The sequence below is a fragment of the Lactuca sativa genome, chromosome 2, assembly GCF_002870075.4.
Source record: "Lactuca sativa cultivar Salinas chromosome 2, Lsat_Salinas_v11, whole genome shotgun sequence".
Classification (NCBI taxonomy): Eukaryota; Viridiplantae; Streptophyta; class Magnoliopsida; order Asterales; family Asteraceae; genus Lactuca; species Lactuca sativa.
The window spans coordinates 99,703,890-99,729,782 of NC_056624.2; the positions used below are offsets into that span (position 1 = coordinate 99,703,890).

General features: G+C 37.5%; 1 protein-coding gene across 1 annotated transcript; it reads left to right on the plus strand.

Annotated features, from left to right (window-relative positions):
* The first annotated feature begins 10,851 nt into the window (after nt 1–10,851).
* LOC111894207 (protein disulfide-isomerase) lies at nt 10,852–13,983 on the plus strand. Its single transcript, XM_023890290.3, has 9 exons — nt 10,852–11,085; nt 11,793–11,823; nt 11,908–12,195; nt 12,274–12,462; nt 12,537–12,800; nt 12,891–13,010; nt 13,107–13,224; nt 13,319–13,431; nt 13,645–13,983. The coding sequence occupies exons 1-9, from the start codon at nt 10,904–10,906 to the stop codon at nt 13,825–13,827; spliced, it is 1,488 nt and encodes a 495-aa protein (XP_023746058.1). The 5' UTR covers nt 10,852–10,903; the 3' UTR covers nt 13,828–13,983.
* The last annotated feature ends 11,910 nt before the right edge of the window (nt 13,984–25,893 follow it).

Here is a 25,893-nt window from a genome sequence, read left to right on the forward strand (position 1 = left end):
GCAAGCAAACAACAAAGCAATATGGAGGATGAGGGATTTGGGCACCATAACTGTAGGTGGAACTCGAAGGTGGAGGCAATTGGATGAAGGGTCCTAATATTGAGAAGGGTAGAGAATAGGGGTGGGGGAAATGGGTGTGGGTGTGAGGTTTCTTTTTTCATATATATATATATATATATATATATATATATATATATATATATATATATATATATATATATAGAGAGAGAGAGAGTGTGTGTGTGTGTGTGTGTGTGTGTGAGAGAGAGACCCGCTGGTTAATAATCAAATAAAGGAGGGGAAATATAGTTTTTTCATATTATATTTAATAGAAAACTAACAATGTTAGTCACAAGGACTAATGAGGTGCAATGTTTGCTCTATAGATACTATTCATGCGAAAAAGATTTCAACAAAACAATTTTACAGAAAAAAAAAATGAAAACCATAAGGACCATTTGTGAAATTTTGTATTATCTTAATTAATGTTAAAGTAAATATAAAAATGGTCCTTATGACTAGGGGTAGTTTTTGTTAAAATATTTTTACAATTCCATGTAAATCTTTTTACAACTACTAAATAAATGCTTATTATTTCATGACACTTAAAAATGATCTTTTCGTTACCATACACCTCCAATTTTGATTATCTTAAGAAAGAATTTCACAAATAATCCTTATGTTTTTAAAATTGTCCCCAAAAGCAATTATTATGAAAATTTTTTATATGAATGGTCAATTTCAACAAAACTTAGCACACCAATGATCCTTATGATGGACATCCATTTGATAGAGGCTTTAATATGAGAGAATTTTAGATAATGACCATTTGTAACGACCGAAAAACACATCAAATTTTAAATTTTTCAAAAACATCTCAATTCCAATAATTCTTTACAAAAAGGTTTTCAATACAAAATATTTATCGTATTCCCAGAATCATAACACCACAAAATTACGAGGAGCGGTACGATCACGCCTTCGCCTTGCCACGATCCCCTGAAAAACCTGAAAAAACATGAAACCACAACTGTAAGCCCGAAAGCTTAGTGAGATACCCCCAAAATACCAACCACAAATACCATACACGCACAACATGCCATAACCTATCCGATCATAGAACAGTCATGCTCTCCGGGTCTACTGTGTGACTGGTCTGCCGCACCGGCCAACAGTCCACCTGGTCCACCCTCTGAGTCTATCCGCATACATCGAGTCTACAGTGTGATTGGTCCGCCCGTTCCCGGGCCTTCAATCCACCTGGTCCACTCTCTGAGTCTACAGTATGACTGGTCCGCCCGCATCGGGCCTTCAGTCAGTCTGGTCCACTCTCCGAGCCTTCGGCACGTCTGGTCCGCCCCTACCGGGACCTACAGCCTATCCGGACCGCTCGCTGGGCCTACGGGACAACCGGTCCGCCCTGGGTATCTTGGCCTACTGCACACAGCAGGACCCGCCTCAACCCAACTCCAGCCCAAACATCCATGTGCACATATACATACAATCATCTAACAATTCACAGATAACAAGCAGATCAACAGATCACATAACATGCCACTATCCTAACCAGGATACCGACCTAACAGGTCACTAACATAGCATCTCCCTATCTCTCTGGATATCGATCTCAATCAGGTCTCTAGCATATACCATCCTAACTCACAGGATGCAAACATGATAAAGCAGTAACATAAAAACAACTACCCGGATCTCAATCCGATAAGGGCCGGCCTTGGTGCCTTAGACCCCGTTGATATAGTGAGGATAACTCACCTCGAAGCTGCCGACTGAACAGATAAACCAAGCTACTCCGATCACTGATACGATCCCCACCACTGGTTAACCACCAATGCGCTGAACTCAAAATAACAAACAATAATTACCAAAATGCCCCTGGACACCATTGGTCAACCCTTGGACAAAGACAAGGTCAAAGTCAACTCCTGACTTACCCTACTCGCCGAGTCAACCCTATGACTCGCCGAGTTCCCATACTCAGACTTCACTCCATCCGCGACCTAACTCGCCGAGTCACCCCGAGACTCGCCGAGCCCACCAACTCAGAGTCCACTCGCACACGACTCACCGAGTCATCCCTTGACTCACCGATTCTTGACTCAACCAGAGAATATCGGAACTCTTCCACAAGACTCGCCGAGTCCAAGAACAGACTCGCCGAGTCCAAGGCTATCTTCAACCGACTCGCCGAGTTGTTCTTCCAACTCGTCGAGTCCCAGCTCATCTTCAAGCAACTCGTCGAGTTCACCCATGTGACTCGCCGAGTACCACCGATCTGAAACCATTCAGAAGCATTCCAGGCCATGCAAATGATCCAAAACATAGATCTAGCCTTATACAACTCATCCATCACGTAAAGTGGCAAACTTTACGTGAATCCCAAGAGATCTAGGCCTTAATCACTTATAACTAGGGTTTGGGACTTGCAAGCTTCACTAAACACTCCAACACAGGGACTTTTATGCTCTTTGATTCTCCTCCCTTCCAGATCTGAGGTAGCAACCTCAGATCTACCCTTTAGACTTCCATTTACACCCTTCAACAAGATCCCACAACCCCCAAATTGAAGAAACAACATACAATCAGACCAAGAACGGGATATTACCTCCAATGGACGCCCCCAACTGCAATGAAGTTGATTCCAAGCAATGCCCCTTGCCCCAAGCCTTCAATTCCCACAAATTCCTTTAAAGATTACTTCTCCAAGCTTCAATCCACTCAACAATGGAGCTCCTCTGCAATTTAGGGTTTCTAGCACTCAAGAGGGAAGTAAAGAGGCTGGGGAAGGAACATAATGTTCCTTATATAGGGCTCAACCCCGAGAATTAGGGTTTTCTCCACCCAGCGCCCACTCGCCGAGTCCATCTCATCGACTCGTCGAGTCGGCTACTTAACACACGGCCAATTTCGCGACTGTACTCGCCGAGTCCATCCATGGACTCGCCGAGTCACTCTTCCTCAAATAACACTTTTGGCCCTTCAACTCTACTCTTGCTATTTCGGGATGTTACAATTCTCCCCCACTTATATTAGGCTTCGCCCTCGAAGCCTACAGCAGCTCAACTCCAAGGATACTCCCACAATGCTCCACCTGGCCTCAACCAGACCAGGTCCCACAAGGCATACCCAAACGAACTCGAATACACTTTCCTTCCCTCACGGTGTCCTGACCACCGTCTCAAATAGGGCATCGGATTCACCCTCTAATATCTTCGCTTAACCCCTGAGAATTACCCATAATGCAACACTGCTCCAAATCACAACCATCACTCGACTCATAAAGACTAGAAAACCATGAACCATCGGATCCCCGATCCGAATCCCACTCTATCCATTCCGTGACGACGGAAAACCCATTCCCTATCACAGAGCACTCCCACGAGTCCTCCTCTTACAAACCCATTCACATGCTGGACTAGCTCCAGCATCCTCAGGTTTGGAAACCCGACACACTGATGACACCCTCATACATCCCCCAGGATGAACCACTAGTACATAACCAATACCCTGAACAGAATCATACTGAGAGTCCAGGACTCTCCCCCTGCATCCTTTCCAAGCCTCTAGGCTCTACACCTGCGGAATTCCTTCCGCAACCTCAGCAGCCATCCCAAACCGGATGAGGTCCTACTTCACTGCCGCGAGCACGATGCCCGAAATCATACCCGAAATACTCTAATCACAACTCTGCTCTGCAGCTTTCACTTCTGCGAACTTGCACTCCCCTTCGGAGTTACACAACTTTCTCTCTTCCCCTTCCAAGGAATCCACTTGGCCACATTGCTACTCCAACACGTGCCACGGTGCTCACCCAATGCGACACCACCCTTTTTGCGTAACCGCGATTCACATACTCTGGCTCTCATTGCAGGGGCTCTCAATCCCATGCATCCTCTCAACTCATCAAAATCACTACCCGGGGCCAGACCTTCCAATGCAATCACACTGCAACATACACAATCAGCAATCTCAAACTGATCCAACAATACTCGCAGAGTCTTCAGCATGACTGGACCGCCTCATTAGGCCTTCAGTCCATCTGGACCACTCTCTCAGAACCTTCAGCCAATCTGGACCGCTCTCAAAGCCTTCAGTTTGGCTGGACCATTCTCCGAGCCTTCGGTTTGACTGGTACGCCTTCCGGCCTTCAGTCTATCCGGACCGCTCACTATCAACCAACATTCCATGCTATCCCCCCCCCCCCCCGGAATTCCTCCCATGCATACCGTTCTAGCTCTCTAGGGGTTCCGAACTCTGGCTCCGTCGACATACTCGATCCCGGCCCGCTTCCAGGCCTCCACAACCAATGCCCTAGGTCTGTATCTTGCCCCACATGCCCGACACTTGCTCCTATCAGCCTATACTCTAGGCTGACAGAACACTGCTGAATCCCAACAGCTAAGCACCCTCAAATACTCATCGATCTCCCGGAGAATTCTCCAATTCTCCCCCACTATAGCACTGACTAACAACCGCCAGCCGCCATCAACGACCTTCCAAAACAACCCTGCACCAAGAGACCACTTACACACGGGCCGCTTTCACAAGCATAAACAACCCTTAGCAAAACACATCTCCTCACTGATCAATCCGCTCAAGAAGAATCCGATCTCCAATTATCCCTTCCATGGACGATGATGCTGCCTGACATATAATCCAATACCGCATCTCCACTAGCAACCCATACGAACGGTAGCCAACGAAAGCACCAAACACTAACCATAATCATATCAAACCCTCAAGAACAACGAATACTAAGACGAAAACCCGAAACACAAATCCATAACCCAAACCACAACCCGCAAAACGAAGAATATCACAACTAAACCAAACAATTACCGACTCATGAACATTACACCACAATAATCTCAAGATAACAAGACATAAAGAAAGAAACATACCTGCAGCCGTCTCTGGCACCGTCCTGACCTCCTCTGCAACAAGCTGAAAAACACGACCCTGAGCCCTTGGGGGCTCCGCTCCACCCTGACCTCCACCTGTGATCCTCAAAGTGGCCGGTGCTGGAGCCTGCACCGATCCAGCAGCAAACTGTGGACAATTGGCCCTCAAATGTCCAACCTGATGACAATGATAGCAGATCCTCAAATCCCGAACTGACGCTGACTGCCGACAATCCCTCGCATAGTGCCCATCCCTTCCGCACTTGCGGCATGCACCACCGGTCCTACAAACCCCGGTGTGACCCTTCCCACACTTCCCACAAGTGTGGCTGCTCAAATCCCCCACTCTAACATCAACGGTCTTGGACCGTTTCGGCGCCGGCTGCGACTGCACCGGAGCCTGCCTCAACTCACGCATCTGCAACTCAATCTCTAACTCGCGCCGCCTAGCGGCCTCCTGCAACTCCAACAAGGTCTCGCACCTCTGCGCAGACACAAACTGCCTGATGTCCCTCTTGAGCATGCTTAGATATCGAGACATCTGAGCCTGCTCTGACGCGAACTCTGGGCAAAACATCGCCCTCTCAGTAAACATCCTGGTGATCTCAGTCACCGACTCCGAGTCCTGCTTCAGCTCAAGGAACTCCTGAGCCAATCTCTCCCTCTCAACCTGCGGAACATAACGAGTACTGAACATTTCTCTGAACTGATCCCATGAAACCGCAACCCTCTGCGCCTCTGAAAATGACCCCGTGGTCAATCTCCACCAATCCTTCGCCCCGAGCCTCAACAGGTTCAGAGCGCACCTCACCCTATGATCAGCAGGGCATGAACACGTGAAGAAACATCCCTCCACGTCAGACAACCATCTCATGGCAACAATCGGGTCCTGAACTCCGTCGAATGTGGGAGGCTTCGTCCTATCGAAGTCCCGGTACTGAAAACCCCGACTAGCTCCTCCCCCTGCCGCTGCTACAGCTGCTGTAGCCGCCGCGGTAGCCGTCTCGGTGAGAGCCGCATAACGCTCATCAAAATACTCAACCATGGCGGTCTTAATCGACCCAAACAACTCTGGCAACTCAGCCCGGAACAACTCCGTAATCTCCTCACGCAGGATCTCACGAATCCTCGCGTCCAACTCGCTCGCGCTCATCTGACCGACAATCTCGGGCGGCACCGATTCGCCCGGAACCCTCTATCCAGCTCCCGATCCTGACCCGGATCCACTCTCATCATGCCTCGGAATCTCCATACTGAAAAGAAACACCACACAAAATCTCAGACTCTTCCCACACCCTGGGATCCAACTCTCTCAACCCACCCTAGAGATCATGGTTTCCCTGATACGCGTATGGGTCCTGTGCTTTCAGTAGTACGGGCCCATACTACCTTCCACACCTACCCACATTTGTATGAAGTACTACCACAATACCCTAGAGAACAAGCATAACAATAATCAACCCTCACCACTAGAGAAACACTGAGAATCTCCCATAAGGGACCCTAGGCTACAGGCATCACAAATCAGGCAACATATCATGAAATCCTGAAGATCCCTAGCCTAACACTAGCATGCTGTTCTATCAAAGCTCAAAAACAAATAACATGCATGGTATTTTGGGGTTACTTACTGGCTCCGGCTGATCGTACCTCCGCGTCCTCCTTTACTCATTTTTGAAAACCGTTTTTTAATTACTCTTTCAAAAACTCTCCTCGATTTGAGACTGGAGTCACACGAGTGTTTCTCCAATTCACTCAAACCAAGGCTCTGATACCAACTTGTAACGACCGAAAAACACATCAAATTTTAAATTTTTCAAAAACATCTCAATTCCAATAATTCTTTACAAAAAGGTTTTCAATACAAAATATTTATCGTATTCCCAGAATCATAACACCACAAAATTACGAGGAGCGGTACGATCACGCCTTCGCCTTGCCACGATCCCCTGAAGAACCTGAAAAAACATGAAACCACAACTGTAAGCCCGAAAGCTTAGTAAGATACCCCCAAAATACCAACCACAAATACCATACACGCACAACATGCCATAACCTATCCGATCATAGAACAATCATGCTCTCCGGGTCTACTGTGTGACTGGTCCGCCGCACCGGCCAACAGTCCACCTGGTCCACCCTCTGAGTCTATCCGCATACATCGAGTCTACAGTGTGATTGGTCCGCCCGTTCCCGGGCCTTCAATCCACCTGGTCCACTCTCTGAGTCTACAGTATGACTGGTCCGCCCGCATCGGGCCTTCAGTCAGTCTGGTCCACTCTCCGAGCCTTCGGCACGTCTGGTCCGCCCCTACCGGGACCTACAGCCTATCCGGACCGCTCGCTGGGCCTACGGGACAACCGGTCCGCCTTGGGTATCTTGGCCTACTGCACACAGCAGGACCCGCCTCAACCCAACTCCAGCCCAAACATCCATGTGCACATATACATACAATCATCTAACAATTCACAGATAACAAGCAGATCAACAGATCACATAACATGCCACTATCCTAACCAGGATACCGACCTAACAGGTCACTAACATAGCATCTCCCTATCTCTCTGGATATCGATCTCAATCAGGTCTCTAGCATATACCATCCTAACTCACAGGATGCAAACATGATAAAGCAGTAACATAAAAACAACTACCCGGATCTCAATCCGATAAGGGCCGGCCTTGGTGCCTTAGACCCCGTTGATATAGTGAGGATAACTCACCTCGAAGCTGCCGACTGAACAGATAAACCAAGCTACTCCGATCACTGATACGATCCCCACCACTGGTTAACCACCAATGCGCTGAACTCAAAATAACAAACAATAATTACCAAAATGCCCCTGGACACCATTGGTCAACCCTTGGACAAAGACAAGGTCAAAGTCAACTCCTGACTTACCCTACTCGCCGAGTCAACCCTATGACTCGCCGAGTTCCCATACTCAGACTTCACTCCATCCGCGACCTAACTCGCCGAGTCACCCCGAGACTCGCCGAGCCCACCAACTCAGAGTCCACTCGCACACGACTCACCGAGTCATCCCTTGACTCACCGATTCTTGACTCAACCAGAGAATATCGGAACTCTTCGACAAGACTCGCCAAGTCCAAGAACAGACTCGCCGAGTCCAAGGCTATCTTCAACCGACTCGCCGAGTTGTTCTTCCAACTCGTCGAGTCCCAGCTCATCTTCAAGCAACTCGTCGAGTTCACCCATGTGACTCGCTGAGTACCACCGATCTGAAACCATTCAGAAGCATTCCAGGCCATGCAAATGATCCAAAACATAGATCTAGCCTTATACAACTCATCCATCACGTAAAGTGGCAAACTTTACGTGAATCCCAAGAGATCTAGGCCTTAATCACTTATAACTAGGGTTTGGGACTTGCAAGCTTCACTAAACACTCCAACACAGGGACTTTTATGCTCTTTGATTCTCCTCCCTTCCAGATCTGAGGTAGCAACCTCAGATCTACCCTTTAGACTTCCATTTACACCCTTCAACAAGATCCCACAACCCCGAAATTGAAGAAACAACATACAATCAGACCAAGAACGGGATATTACCTCCAATGGACGCCCCCAACTGCAATGAAGTTGATTCCAAGCAATGCCCCTTGCCCCAAGCCTTCAATTCCCACAAATTCCTTTAAAGATTACTTCTCCAAGCTTCAATCCACTCAACAATGGAGCTCCTCTGCAATTTAGGGTTTCTAGCACTCAAGAGGGAAGTAAAGAGGCTGGGGAAGGAACATAATGTTCCTTATATAGGGCTCAACCCCGAGAATTAGGGTTTTCTCCACCCAGCGCCCACTCGCCGAGTCCATCTCATCGACTCGTCGAGTCGGCTACTTAACACACGGCCAATTTCGCGACTGTACTCGCCGAGTCCATCCATGGACTCGCCGAGTCACTCTTCCTCAAATAACACTTTTGGCCCTTCAACTCTACTCTTGCTATTTCGGGATGTTACACCATTTCTAACATTTTGTGAAACATTCGCCCAATGATCATTTGTAAAACTTTGTCTAAGGATCATTTATGAAACATCGCCTAAGGACCATTTCTGACATTTAGTTGTATAAATATTATGTTCTCTATAAATTTGTATTTTTTAACCTTTTTTTATTTGATTTATGAAATTTAAAAGAAGTATATTAAATATTGTATTAATAATTATAAATCAAATAAAAGGGGAAAACTAAATTATAGAAAATGTAATATTTACATAACTAAAAAAATAAAACTTACTAATTTTATTCATAATCCAAATATATTTTATTTAGTATATGAATAAATTTTGTTATCTAAACTTTATCTAAAATATTTAAACTACAATACATCATTAAATATATTTGTTTTTTTTTTTCATTTAAAAATATTTGAAGTATAAAAAATATTTTATTTCTTTTTAATTCTTATATTATGGATTTTTCAAAATTTATTTTTATTTTTCTTATACAAATATATTTATTTTTAAGCAAAAAAATATGATGTGTTATTATAAAAATAATAATATGCTTTTATTTTCTTTTAAATATAAGTATATGGTTTTGTAATAAAGATAAAGATATATTTCCGTTTTGGTTTCATCATATAAATATGTTATTATCTCAAATTAAAAGTAAAAGATGACAATCAATGAATGATATTGACTTTAAAATATTAACTAAAAAGGAACCAAATAAAATTAAATTTAATTGGTTTAATCTTTTTTTTTAATGAAAATTGTAATGTTTCATTTTGTTTTCAAATATTTTGTACCTTCTTACTTATATTGGTTTAACTAGTTTGGTTAAAAGTTAAATATAAATAATATAGGATAAATTTTATATTGGTTTGATATAAACTTTTGATATTTAATTTAACAAAATTACTTAGTTATATCAAATTTTGAATATATTCCTTAATACAGACATAAACCTTTCAAAGAAAAATTTTAAAAATGTCTGTTAATTAATAACAAAATAATTAAAATTTTATAATCTCTTTAGCCTTTTTTTAACCTATACCACTACACATGCTAAAATAATTAACCATGTTAATAATATGACATTAATTCTATTCAAATAAATTTATTTAAAGGAAAATATAAATATTTTATATGTTTAAAAGGTTTGTGTTTCAGAAAAAAAAATAACTTATCTTATTTATTTATTTTATAAATTATTTGTTCTATAAAAATAGATACATTTGTATAAAAAAAAATAAAGATAAATCTCAAAAATAATATCATATAAAATTTAAAAGTAGATAAAATAATATTTTTATACTTTAAATATTTTTAGATAAAAAATAGAAAACAAAAATGAAAATAATTTATGGAAGTTAAATTTTTTACTCACCATGAGAAGTTTAAACCATATGGTATTCCAAAAAGTCACTTTAAGTCTTTTTTAGAAGACAATTAACTTTTTTTAGAGGACAATTTACTAGAGAGACAATTTATGGAAATTTAAATTTTGGATTTACGATAGGAATAAAAAAACAGATTCAAACTGTATTTTTAAGGATGCCACAAGGACCACTTTTGCAATTACTCTATAATTAGTTACACAGAAAATAAATAGATAAAAAAGAAATTATAAAGGAAAAATAATATTTTTATGTATGATAATTACCAAATTTACAACGAAAATATATTATCTTTTGAAGTAAAAAAAATATAGAGACTAAACATATATATTACCCAATCTTAGGGATTATTTGTGTAATTTAATATTAATGCTTTTCCTTCAGTTTTATTTATTTATTGCGAGTCATTAATACCCGAATAAGATGTCCAAAATATTCCATTATTTACAAAATACTATAATTATACATGAATCCTAACAACACGGTGTCGTATTGGGTCTCCTTCTCACACCTGACCACCTATTTATTCACGCTGAACAGACCCCGCTATATCATCATCTTCTCTATCGCATGAAAATTTTGTGAGGTTTTAGAAGGTGAGAGTAGAGGGAGAGAAACTGGTTATGGAGTTTTCTAGGATCTCTAGTGTTCTGTTGTTGTGTGTTTTTGTAGTTCTATCATCCTCTATCTCGATCTCTTCTGCTTCTGAGGAGGAGAAGGAATATGTACTGACTTTGGATCACTCGAATTTTTCGGAGATTGTGTCAAAACACAATTTCATCGTTGTTGAATTCTATGCTCCTTGGTACTTTCTCTATCTCCATTGATATAATTCTTGCTTTTCCGTTCGTTTTTCATTGGATTAACTGATAGTTTTTAAAAATTAAGCATTGTTTTCGCCGAATTAAAATCCGTGAAAATGTGGCTTTTGTTTTTAGTTTATTCTGCTTTAATTTCAATGTTTTCGCAATTGCATGCAACTGAATTGATGTATTTTGATGTTCGTTCTGTTTGTGTGTGTGGTGAAAAAGAGGAATTCAGATCAATTTATAGATGATATATCAGTAAAGATAAATTTTTTTGAATAAATTCTATTTCTTTGACTTTATGCTAATTAAGCGTCATTTAAGAGCATTTAATTTGAACGTTTTCTTTTATTATTTTTAATTTCTTAAAATTTATATCGCTCTTAACTGTTTCAAGTTGAATGCACTTTATGCGTTTTATTCTTGGTTTATATTCTCTCCAATTCTCAAATCAACTAAGATCGTAGATTAAGCTCTTATTTGTTTCATATAATGTTCACAATCAAGGGAATCATTTACTCTATAAATAATAGACAATTCTGAACACTTACTACTTTGTCGATTATTCATTCTTTTCAATGGTAGAATCGGTATATGCTAATATTAACACCGATGGGATTCAAAACTCATAAATCTATACTCCTATAAAAATTTCACTTTCTTATGAAATTATATATGAAATAAACTTCTGTTAATTGCATTACAGGTGTGGCCACTGTCAGCAACTCGCTCCAGAGGTACATATTTTGTTCCCAAATAAGGAAGTCTAATAAAAAAAGATTTTTATCTCTTATATATTTAATCTAAATATCTATCTGCAGTATGAAAAAGCTGCATCTGCACTTTCAAGTCATGACCCTGCAATTGTTTTGGCTAAAATTGACGCCAATGCCGAAGAAAACAAAGAATTCATAGAGAAATTTGAGATACAAGGCTTCCCAACAATCAAGATCTTAAGAAATGGAGGAGAAAACGTTCAGGATTATAAAGGCCCTCGAGAAGCTGATGGCATCGTGACTTATTTGAAGAAGCAAGTTGGCCCTGCATCATATGAAATCAAAACTTCAGAAGATGTCGAAAGCCTTATTGATCACAAAAAGATCTTTATCGTAAGCATTTTCAATTCTCTCCCTATTTATTAATTGGATACGAAGTTAAAATGTTTGATCCATTAATTATCATTTCAGGTAGGGATTTTCCCCAAATTTTCAGGGGAAGAATATGATAATTTCATGATTCTTGCTGAAAAGTTGCGATCCGACTATGATTTTGGCCATACTACAAATCCGGAGCTCCTTCCTCGTGGGGAATCATCGATTACAAAACCAACTCTTAGATTGCTAAAGCCTTTCGATGAACTTTTTGTTGATTCCAAGGTATTATTGTGTATCTTTTTATCATTCGTTCTTTGATTTTAGAAATTGAATTACACCTACTATGCGGGATTCAGGAATTCAATGTCGAGGCTATGGAGAAGTTCATTGAAGAAGCTAGCACTCCTCTTGTGACTCTTTTTGACCAAAGCCCTGAATACGCAGTATTTTTAACAAAATACTTTGAAAGTGCAGAAGCAAAGGTGATGTTCTTGGTGGATTATAATCATGATAAAATCGATAATTTCAAGTCATTATATCATGAAGTTGCTGGATCATACAAAGGAAAAGGACTACATTTCCTCATCGGTAATGTTCCAGATAGTCAAGGTGTCTTCCAGGTATCTATCTTTCTCAATAATTAAAACAAAATTTCTTTTGATTTCATTTCTTATTTTGAAATTTTCATTTTAACCTTGCATGATGAACAGTACTTCGGAGTTAAAGAAGATCAAGCGCCTGTCCTCATTCTACAAGACACCGAAGGTGTGAATTATGTCAAGCCAAATGTGGAAGTTTCTCAGATTGTTCCTTGGTTGAAGGACTACACAGTATGTTTGTACTAATTACAAATATATTTTCATTTTATTCAAAGAAAATGTAAGGATTCTTGAACTTATGCATTTAAAACTAATATTTCCTTGTAGGAGGGAAAGCTAAAGCCGTTCATAAAATCTGAGCCAATTCCGGAAAAGAACGATGAGCCTGTGAAGGTGGTTGTTGCCAAGAGTCTTAGAGAAATGGTTTTGGACTCCAAAAAGAATGGTAAATTCAAATTAATACTTCATCCAACATTTATTTTTTTATTTTTTTATTAATAATAATACGTTAATGATATCTACAAATTTTTGTTTCACAGTTCTACTAGAGATCTATGCACCATGGTGTGGGCACTGTAAAAAACTTGCTCCAATCTTGGACGAAGTTGCGGTGTCATTTGAGAAGGATCCTAGTGTCGTGATTGCTAAATTGGTATTACTTTTATTTTGTTACAATAAGTTTATAAATTAATATTATTACAACTAATTAATTGTTACAAACCTAAAACTTGAAGGACCTAAATTAGATGTTTCGGTTTAATATCAACTTTTCCTTTTTGATCAAGGCATAAACGAACAAACAAAAAAGTGAAACTCAATTGAAACCCAACGTGACAATTGTTTTTTCAAAATATGTTTCTTTCAGGATGGGACTCAAAACGACATTCCAAGCGATACATTTGATGTTAAAGGTTACCCGACTCTTTACTTTAGATCAGCAAGTGGTAAATTCACTTCATATGATGGGAATAGGACAAAGGAGGATATCATCGACTTCATTCACAAGAACATTGAACCGGTTTCTGAATCGCTTAAAGATGAGCTTTGAAGAGTTTGAATTTCCTTTTTTTTTTCTTTTTTTTTCTTTTTCTATCTTTGGGTAGTTGGATCTTGGATGTGTACTCTTTTATAGTTTCGAGATATTAAGTTAAATCGCGGATTTTGCGGTGTTTTATGGTGGTAAATTCATGTTGTTTGAGATTCACGTAGGTTTACATGAAAATGGATAAAATAAGAGATATGGAATTCAGTAAAAGGAAAAAGTAAATTGGTATAAAAGAGACCATCAAATAAAAGGTTTTTTAAATTTTAAAAGTACATGTATTCTATTTTAGTAAGTTTAAACTCGAGAAATTGAATCACTAATGATATAAAACCGTTTTGTACTTGATATAGACATCAAAATTTGCATGTTCCGTATTTTACTTGATAGAAAACCGTTTTTCACTAAACATTTCGTGTGGGAAGTTTTCATGCACCTTTGAACAATTGAACTCTACTTGCTCACACGTGTATTGGTGGTTACAATTTGAAAATCATGTTCACACATAAAAGCCGAATAGGTTTATTTACTAAAAAGAAATATGTCTAGAAATATTAAGAAGTGTTGCCTATAACATTTAGGTTTTGACATAACTAGGAGTTGTTTGATAGTGAAGATTGAAACCATATTGTTTGATAGTTAAGATTGAAGCCATATTGTTTGATTATATTGTTGCTAAATGCAAAAAATAACAATTTTACCTTCAATTATTTATGCCAACTAAAATATGGTTGCATACAAATTTAACTTCGACGAACATTATTAAATTAATCTGTTCACTTTCCACTTCATTTGATTCTAGAGAGATAATGAGATATGACACAATCTCCATACGAAAGTTGCAACTCTTTTTAGGGCAGTTCCACGCCTCCCTGAACAATCAACCATGATAAAACCACCACTACAAATCTTAATTTTTGTTCCCTTCTGGTGGGAAAAACAACCAAGTAACCACAGATGACCACAGAAACTCCAAGAATGCCAATGATGGAATCCAACATTATTACCAAACACCCTCACCTTCTTCTTATCCTTGTTCTCTTCGATCGGTCACAATTTTCAATCCTCTTGAACTTGATCAACAGAGGTAAAAAGGATGAACAGGGGTTGTGGTGGTTTCCTAGTTCTTGTGTGCGTAAACAAGGCATGTATATGGCTAGTTTTGTAGTAGCTAGAATGTCAATGGACCAGTGACGCAAAGGGCAAAAATGTGACGAAAACAAATAGGACCGAGTCAGTTACTTTCGTTTCACTTACTGAGTTAGAGGGTGCTGACCGAGTCCCGTGGTCTTACTCCACATATCAAACACATTAATCGACCGAGTAAGACATTTTTTTCTCGCCGGACTCGGTCAGACTTAAATCAAACAAGACCTAAGGCAAAACTATCTTTTGGCACTTAGGGAGGATGAAATATTTCCCTCCCAACCCACTTAACTCACTGTCCTATCAATTTTTTCTCTCTTCTCTCGCTTCATCTTTCTCAACTCACAACATATGGAAACCATATTTTTTCCAACCTATTCAACCTACTTGTCAGATTTATTTTTTATTTAATTAAATTAGAAAATATAAAATAAAATAAAACATAAAAAATTTTATTTTAAAATAAATTTTGCTAATTTAAAACAAAAAATCTAAAACAATATTAAAAATAACATTTAACTAAAAACCACACTACAAATAAAAAAATACATAATAGTTATAAAACACGATTACTAAAAAAACACACTTAAAAAGAAAAAAATAATTAAAATCCTAAAACGACAATTAAAGTCATCTAGTTATCCATAGTTTGAATGTAGACATGTTCAATGTGATTAGTAAGACCGGATCAAAGCTGGTGGTAGGTTTCAGCATTACGCAATTCATGTATTATTTCGGGGTCATTGACTTCGTCGATGGGTGGGTTGGAGGGGGGGGGGGGGGCTGGTTCGCAAGAGATATCACAATACCCTCATACATTAATATCATATTGTCTAGTATAATACAAACGTACATTATAACTTTTTTGTTTTTTTTCGCCGTCAAAGACTGTTCAGACATTTTTAATATGTCCCAACGTCCTTTAAGGACCCCCAAAAGCACGTTATACGTTCTTGCTTGTTGATTCTTGTGCCGTCTTGAACCGTTTTTTTTTTCGATAACTAGATATGGATATGCCTTCACAAATACAGCCCATGTTGGATATATTTCATCCGCAAGATAGTAATCATCTTTGTAGTGTTCATCATTTAGATAAAATGAACAATTAGGTCCTATTCTATTATATTTCTCACCAACATTGGTGATTGTTTGACGACGTTTAAATCATTGTTTGAATCGGCTACACGATAGAATGCATGCAAAAACCATAAATCTTGTGACGTCACTACTTCTAGTATCATTTTTGGATATTGATGGAGACCCCTCATGTATTGGCATCTCAATTCCATTGGACAATTCCTCAAATTACAATGTGTGCAATCAATGCGACCAAGCATTCTAGGGAATCCATGTTTAGCTTCATGTGCTTCATACAAAAGTTGAATGTTAATGGATGTTGGAAGGCGTAAATATTCAGACTTATACATTTGAACAACACCATAGCAAAAGTTTTCAAGAGTTTCACGAGAAGTTCTTTCTGACATATTTAGATACCCATCTAACGAGTCTGGATTATAACGATTTGCTAATTAACGTAATGTTGATGTGCATTTTTGTAGCACATTGAAACTTCTCAGATTTATTGTATCCTATGATGTCTAAAAATAGGGATAATGCATCTCCATGTCACCAACAAGCCGCATAAAATCGGTTGAATCATAGGTAATGTAATGTCAGATTATTAGTAGTTCAGCCACTAAATGACCTCTTTGGATTGTGTTTCTCCTTTGAATGTTGCTTGAACTAGCATTATTCTAAATAAGAATTTGTGAAGTACGGGACAATGTAGCTAACAAATTAATATTCATAAGTTCATCCTCAGATGATGAACTGTCATTGTTACCTTCCATTACTATTTTTTCGAACGTTTGGATTCATTTTGAAAAGAGAAAAAAGATAGGGAGAAAATGAAACATATATATATATATATATATATATATATATATATATATATATATATATATATATATATATATATATTACATATAGACGATCTTAATACAAAGGAAAATAAAAATAAAAGGAAAAAAAAGAAAAAGCTTTTCCAGTCAAATGATGTCGGCATTCTAAACTTCACGAGTTCTAGAACTTCCAACCATATTTAGTTGTAATTTGTCGTTTTCTTTCAAGCACCGTGCGCAAGATATCTTTAGTCAAATGATCATGCGGTCGGAGAAAATACTCCATATCTTGGTTCTCTATCTCCCACTCCAACAATGCGATTTATGTTCTTTATTATCTTTGAAAATGCGCAATTTTTTTCTTGGCATCGTTCTCTTCTTTCCACCTATATCTTGGTTGCAGTGTTGATGTTGAAAATTTGTTTGATGAGATCTATCAATGTTGACGATGTCGATGCTCTGTTCTTTCCTTTTCTTTTTCTCTGAGGCAGTGAGTCTTCAACATTAAATAAATGTTGTTCTTGTTGGCGAAATCCAACAGGACACTATGCGTGACATCATCTAATTTTCAGATCCAAAAGAAATATTTTCTTTAAGATTTAAAAATCATATTATTATTGTTTGCGGAAAATATTAGTATATTGAACATACTGAGTATAAATCATTGTCTCAAATAATAAAATCCCGAGGATGTCATAATCAATATATATACATAAGTTACAATGTAAAGATCTAATGGTCTTGAGGTTGTCCCTTCATCACTCAACATCATAATCTAGTTCCAACAACTTAATCCTTGATACCTTTGATAAATATATATTGAGTGGGCCAGGTTGGAAAACCTGATGAGATACATAGAGATTTTAATCCCACAATATTATTATGATAATATTCTTTAATTATCAAACCTTCAAAACTAACTAATACCAAATAATATATATATATATATATATATATATATATATATATATATATATATCAAAATTAAATATCTACAAACCAATCATACTCATCCCAACCGATCCTCACAAATCCTAGTCTACGATTATCAGGAAGATAAATTGTTTTTAGAGAAAGGGTTTGACTACACAAATAGGTGTAATGCACGTGTTTCTAGGCTAGACATTAATGATGATGTAACAATCTAGGTTAATCTTTGTAACTCGTTTTGAAATAATAAGAATGTATTATTTGAGTATTATGTGTTTATTGCTTAATTGTGTGATTTAAATGAATTAAGGATAAAAATAAGCGATAAAATAAAATATTAGATAAGCCCGATATCTATGAAGGAATTTGTAGTGGTCGGGGAAAGGTTTCCGAATATATAAATAATACCGAAATCCGAGTTATAACGAAGAAGCTATGACCTGTCGTAGTTTCGTGATAGAACTGGTACGACACTGTATGACATAAATAGTGAATTTATGATAGAGCGATATTTAGACTTAGTGATTTAAACGAAAGTTGTAGAATACGTTAAACCAAGAGCGTGCATAAAAAGAACGTCTAAATCTGACTTCGTATGAGGAAGTTATGATTTTTCAAAGTTTCCACTTAGCGGTATGCATCCCAAAGTTCGAATATGAGATCGAGTCATTTCTAGCCGAAACAATCTAAACGAGAATCGAAGATCTCGTCGATAGCAGTCCAGTGGTGAAAAGACAGACGAAAACGGATGTCAGATGAAGGAGTTGTGAATTTCTAACGGAGTTTTCCTGTCCCGTCCTACTAAAAATAATATAATAAAATTTAAAATCAAAAAATTAGCCGACGGAGTCTAAACGAGAGTTGTAGAGCATAATCTCACTTACACGTGCATATAAAGAACGTCGAAAACGGAGCTCGTATACGAAATATATGAATTTCTGATTTCAGGGCACAAACCTCGACATTGTGCCAGAATTCACGGCGTGAACACAATGTTCACGACGTGAACTCAGTAATGACGTCTCCTGGAGCCTGACAGACCCAACTTGCGATGACACACCTGATGATGACTGAACTCAGGATGTGAATTTTGAGATTCACGATGTGAATCCAGAAAAATGGCCCTATAAATAGAAACTGAAGGGCAACCGGCCATAGTTGCTAATTCCTTCACTCTCTCACTCCCGATACCCTCTCTAGCTGTCTTGAAGTACCCCCAAAGCCCCAGTATCATCCCGACACCCGAAGCGAGTCGTGAAGCACCGAAGATCCCGAGAAGAAAAGAGTTTCAAGCCGAAGCTCTGCCCGCGAGAAGCCCGGTGTGTGAAGATATCCTGGTTTCACTGAAGAATACTGCTTTAAGAGCCGTAGTGCTGTCCGATAATCTTCTTTTCAAGTGAGTGTGTAGTTGCTTTCTTCTAACACATAGATATGAATTATTCTCTATAAAATATTTGCTATGTTTTTGTATATTATCTGTTATCTGGAATGAGTATTGAATGGATATATTATACAGGTTTTAAAGTTGTATAAGTATGTATATATGTATATGTTATTTACAAAACTGTTGGGTATAACATGGGTAGATAGTTGATGTGTGATTAAATAAAATGATGAGATGCCTCGATGTTATTGTTGATATAGTCATCTAGCGGAGTATGGATGACGACCACAGACTCTTTCTAGACTGTCCAGTGGAACGCTGGCAGGTTCATAATCTGTAGGTGTTGTGAACGATGTGTTCACTGGTGTACTCTATCCCCTTCATGGTTTCCTTTAGGACATCTATTGTTGAGGAAACCCCTTTGCAGTAATGTCTATCCCGATGAAAAATCTTAGACTAGGTCCCTTGTGATAGTTGTTTTAGGGACGTAAAGTGAGGATAACGGGAATGGGTAACCGGGTTATTGTTGGCTAGTGAAATTAAATATAAATATTTATTGTGGGTTGAAAACCCTATATGCTCATCAGGCTCCCAAGCCTGACCCACTCAGTTTCATTTGTATTATAGGTAGTGACGCGAGAGCATAAGATGGATGGATCATCAAGTTATTTTGTTTATAGGTCTGTAGTTGTAAATAACCGTTGTAAGGCCTATAATGTGCTATTTATGCTTTTGGTCTGCATCGGAACATGACATTCCGAGTTTTGTTATATATGAAAATACATCTTTTTAAGAAATGCTTTGATAAATTTTATTTTATCATATTTTGTTTTGGGAACAAATTCCGTAACTCTTTTAATCAAAGGATTACTCTGAAATTATCTTAAAAAGCATAAATTAAATCGGTCTTTTCTGGCCGTGAATTTGGGGATGTCACAATAGGGTATTCCTTGTCCGGTGTAAGTCAAAAAGACACATGAGCCATCATAGTATTTTGATGAATATGGTATCCCATTTCATCTATATTTGTGGGTTATGAGCCCACACTAGCAACGTAATTCATAAGACCGTCTAGAATGATCAAGTGTTGTCGTCTTGCTATGGGAAATGACCATACATACCATTACAGTTTCCTGATCTGTACCCACCATTACTGGTCATCCAAAAGGAATAGTATATTGTAATCTAGTACAAAATCCGTACATCGAAACCTAATAGTGTCACGGAACAGAACTCTACTATGCGTTCCAATCACACATGTCCCTAAAACAAGACTACCCAATATCAAACTAAATATGACGAAATCCTCCTTTATAACTCTTAGTTCACGATCGAGACTAGTCTACAATCCATGTGATCAACACAAATATTCCTGCATATGTAATATTTTTTAAAGTACAAGGTATAACTCCAACTAAGCATCTTGTGTAGGTCTTATCTCATTAATAGGCAAGATTACAAGGCTTATAATTTAACTTCCAATACCCACTTCGTTTAGGCAACACCATCCTAATTTAGTGTATATATTTACACAAAGTATTAGGTATTAATATACTTTTATCTTTCTCTCTAATAATACTTCTATTATTATTATTATCATGTAATATATATATATATATACACACACACACACAACAATATTTGGTTCACACATTGTATATCATCAAATATATTTCTAGCACATATTCTAGGCAATAAGCATATAGTCCCTTACATGAACATAATTTTAATACAAGTACTAATTAAGGTATTAATTATCTATCAAAATATTTAGGAGATACAAGGAGCGCTAAAATCCAATTTCGCTTGAAGAAGTTATACTTCTTCGCAGTTTCGCGATCAAACCAACTCCGCTATACGCATCATAAAAAGTGGATCGAATATAGGTCGCTAGTTAGCCTCAGTAATCTAAATGGAAGTCATAGTAATCATAGAAATGAGAACGCACATATCTACCCATATCTGACTTCGTATGAGGACGTTACGATTTTTAAAGTTTAAGCGTAGCTGCGCGGAAACTGAAATCGAAATTCAAAACGGTTGATTGTTGCTGACACAATCCAAATGATATTTGAAGATCTTGTGAATAGGATTTTGTCAATATAAAGACAGTCAAGAACAGATGGCGTATGAAAGAGTTATCATTTTTATACGGACTTTAACAGTATAAGTCTATAAAAATATAAATTTAAAAATAAATTGAGAATTAGCCGATGTATTCTAAATAAAAGTTGTAGTACTCATCCATAGCTACGCGTGGATATAAAAGACGTCAAAAATGCAGCTTGTATAGGAAAGATATGAATTTTTGAAAAAAAAAATTTAAAGTTTCGTGTGTACCGAGAGCGTGCGCGGTGCACACTAACAAGTAGATGTGGCCTATGCTGATTTTGACACATGTCACTAGGCCAAACGAGCAACATTGATTGCCAGGTATGATACATCCAGAAAGCTAGCAACTACTCTTAAAGCATCCATCTGGGCGGCTACGAATGTAAACACCTAGATAAGGGAGACGAGTCTACAAAGAGATGAGATGGGAGAGAAAATGAAGTTTGAGGGATCTTCAAGGTCCGATAAGAAGACTAGGTCTTCAAAGTCCCACCCCAATGACAAGAGGTATGGGGATATTAATGAAGCAAAGTGGTGTGAGAAGTGAAGGGAGAAACTCTTTTGGAGATGAACCAATGAGGTGAATTGCTTCACTTGTGGAAAGACCGGTCACTACGCTAACAACTATACCCAGACCGTGTGTTACAATGTAGACAAGCAGGGCATCTCAAGAATGATTGTTCAAATAAAAACAAATCCACAAAGTTGAATGTGTCATCAAAGACAAATCCAAGAGTGTTCCAGATGATCCTTGATGGAGCAGATGTTGATGCAGGAGATCAAGAACAGGGAGAATCTTATGCGGAGTCCAAGATATGAAGTATTCATATAGATAATATTATATTATGTTGCTTAATAAAGAGGCATAGAGTATGATGAACTTAAATAGTATTGTAATCTTTTTCAAGAAGTTATAAAATCCCTAATTATGTATATAATATTCAATGTGTTAAGTTGCGATGTGATTTTCTTGTACAGTGACTTGGAGAACTGCGAGGCAATTATTGGGATGAGTAAGAGTAGGTGTGAAAAGTAGTACATACATTTACTACCAAAAGCACATGACTCACGCTTGGATTAGGAAAGGTCACAGGGTTACTAAGGCACTAGTATTTAAGTTTGTTTTCTCTGTATCCGTCGTTACCATTATTTTGCTTATAGGATCCAGTTTTGACGATTGGCTTGTGCAAAATAATAAGATCCTGAGATTTAACGATAATAAAAATATGAAGAACACAATGAGATGATTAATTCAATAATTTTACTAGAAAGAAAGAGTTACAATATGAAAGTGAAGAACACTTGGTGGGAGAGATCCCACCACACTCTCTTTGGCTAAGGAACTACATGTTGGTGCACACAAATAAAAATGACCATCCCTCTCTATTTATAGAGAGAGGAAACTTACAATACAATAAAGGGAATAAAATAACCTAACTTATCACTTATAATTTGTAGAGCATTTCCATGCTCCAACAATCTCTCCTTAAATGTTCGCAAATGATGAGGGGTACAAATACAGTGATAAAATGTTAAAATACATAGTAACCAACTTGCAAGTGCGGTAATAAAAATGATACATAATAAGAACCAAATGATGAAATGTCTCTAAAACTCTGAAATGTCTGTGATCTATGATGCTGTCCATAAATCTCTAATCGGTAAAGGTCTTCGGCTTCAAGGTCGCCACTTTTGAGGAAGAAAAATAAGATCTAATTTTTCATGCAAACTCGTCACAGGCAAAATGATAAAGTTGAAGATCCAATTAGAAAAACACTTCGACTTCAAGAAGTCTGAAACATCTCTAGTTCTCGAATAATAATACACCAAAAATTGTTCAAAAGAATAACCTGATAAAAATATGAAACATTCTATGGTAGAGTCTAAATAATAAATAACCTGGATCCATGAAACATCTAGTCAAGCCAAAAATTTGATCAAAAGATGACCAAAACTCAATGTCAGGTCGCATCACTAAATAAATCATCATCTTCTGAAGTCTCAAAAATCCAATCTCAAACAATCATAAAATCATATCCGGATGATAACATAATATTCTCTCCCTATTTTTGATAACCAATGACCAGATATCTAAAATAAATAAATTTTGATTGTTGGAGCATGGAAATGTTCTACAAATTATAAATGATAAGTTAGGTTATTTTATTTCCTTTATTGTACTGTAAGTTTGCTCTCTTTATAAATAGACAGGGATGGTCATTTTTATTTGTGCGCACCAAAATGTAGTTCCCTAGCTAGAGAGAGTGTGGTGGGATATCTCCCACCAAGTGTTCTTCACTTTCATATTGTAACTCTTTATTTCTAGTAAAATTATCAGATTACTCATATCATTGTGTTTTTCATATTCTTATAATCGTTAAATCTCAAGATCTTATTATTCCACACAAGCCGATCGTCAAAATGGGCTCCTACATTGGTAAATGACTAAGAAGAGGAATGTTATTCCTACCTTAGTGGACATAATCAATCGAGTCTGAATAAGATAAATATGTGATATGGCCTTATTTAACTATGCATTTTAGACCATTATCTTAATATATATTATTTAAATTTTATATTTTATGATATATGATACACAGTATCCCTTAAAATGTTCAATTATAATTAAAATGGAAGCTTGGAATGCAAAAGGGAAAAAGACACAAAAGGATGTTGCTGGATAGCTTGACCCCTTGTCAGTGTTTTAACCGTATCTCATGACTCACTACTCTGATTTACAAGATTCAAGATGTTATGGAAACTAGACAAAATTTCAACGACTTTCGTGTTTACGTCAAATTCTGATTTCTAGTTCCCACGCCGTAGGGACATCGAGAAATTTCGTGGTCGCGGAGAAACCATCTCCCACATCGTGTCAAGCCTTTCTCTACGATGTGGCAGTCCTATAACCTATAATTAAAGCCCATAATTCACCCTAATGATATATCTTCAACCCTAATTCATTCCTTACAAAAATAAATCTCAGAGAAGACGTTTTAAGGATCTAGAAGGCAGTTGGAGGGCCGTTAAACTGATATGGAGCGAAGATCTGAAGGATTCGAGAGCTTATTCATGACAAGAATCATTTAGTTTGATGTTTTGACCTTGATTAGTATTCCAATTGTTTCTATTTGTGTTTTTACTTTTTGAATTCACATGTTAAAACTTGTTGGTTTTGTTTGGAGTACATGAAACTCGATTTTATGTGTTGATTTCAATGATTTTGGGTTTTATTAGTTTGTTTATTAGTTGTGTTTGATTGATCATCACCTATCATGTTAAAGTTATGATTTTTATTGCTTATTTTGAGATATGTGTAGTTAAGAGGACCATTCTAATTACATTAATTAAATCTTAATTAGTTTATGACCATTAAATTGTTAGGAGTAGAGATTGATCAAATCCTAGGGTTAGGTTATGTTAATTGGTGACTTTGGTTGTGTTAGAGAGTTTAGATATCAATGATATGCTTCAAATGATTGTCATGACTGTTAGGGTGCAAAGTCATGCTTGGATGTGGAGTGTTATGGTTTACCCTCTTGTATGTGTAAATGGGTTGAGTTTTTCCTGTAAATCAGAAGTGAGTGACTCCCATTATGTAATGATCATTTTGGAGTGTTAGACTAGAGAGAGAATTTGTACAAGACCCACTTTGTATGTTCTTTCTAGATCTAATGAGAGCTTAACAAGATTTATTTACTCCATGTGTTCATGATTTGTATGATGATTCACTAGATCTTTCATATTCCACACATGCCATAATAATCAACAATACTGCAATTGGTATCAGAGCAAGTGTTTTTTATTTGATCAAGAATTAATCCATGATGGCATTCTAGATTTGGTGATTCTTCATTTATGATTTTTAATCTTCGTGTTATTGAGAGTTTGGATTCTAGAAATCGAGTTACTTATTGATTTTACTCATAATTCGATTTTCTTCACTAGAATTCAAGTGATTTTCACGTTATCTCTCTAGAAAACCCATTCAAAAACACTTTCTCTCTAGAATTTTTTTCAAGTTTTTGTGATCATGGTGTATTTGGATCATGATTCTTGGGTTGTGATCATTGAAGATGTGAAATACAAGGTCAACGAATATCAATTTTATGGATTATTATTAAGCGGCTTGATTTCATGGAGTACTATGGTCTCTTATGGAGCTTTGAAGGATGATCATGGAAGATTGATATTTCAACCTCTTTTCAAAGATTGAATGCTTGTATTGACTTTCCATGCTCATGTTATCTTCGAGTGAAAATCGAAAGGAAGGAGAAGAAAGAGATTTGTTTAATAAGAGATACATTTCTCTTGTTGAAAACCCAAGTAATCTTCATGTTCTTAACTTTGTTCTTGATGTTCTTGATGTTCTTGATGTTCATGAAAAGAAGATTCAATTTGGTTCTCATGAAGATGCAAAAGTTTTTTGCTCGATTGGAGTTCAAACCGATGATCTTTTTTGTTATTGTGATTCGTTTGAAGGAATGATTCCTTATTAAAAGCCGATAATCCAAGAAATTCACTAATATCAATCTCCAAAAGATTTGATTTAAACTTGCAAAGTTGAAGTTGTCAAGAATGAAGGTGTTCTTGAAATCA

Bases quoted from the DNA above. Each gene is read 5' to 3' on its own strand.
- LOC111894207 (XM_023890290.3), top strand. From the start codon at position 10,904: ATGGAGTTTTCTAGGATCTCTAGTGTTCTGTTGTTGTGTGTTTTTGTA. The intron at 11,086-11,792 runs GTACTTTCTCTA...ATTGCATTACAG, and splicing joins GTTGAATTCTATGCTCCTTG to GTGTGGCCACTGTCAGCAAC. The intron at 12,463-12,536 runs GTATTATTGTGT...TGCGGGATTCAG, and splicing joins AACTTTTTGTTGATTCCAAG to GAATTCAATGTCGAGGCTAT.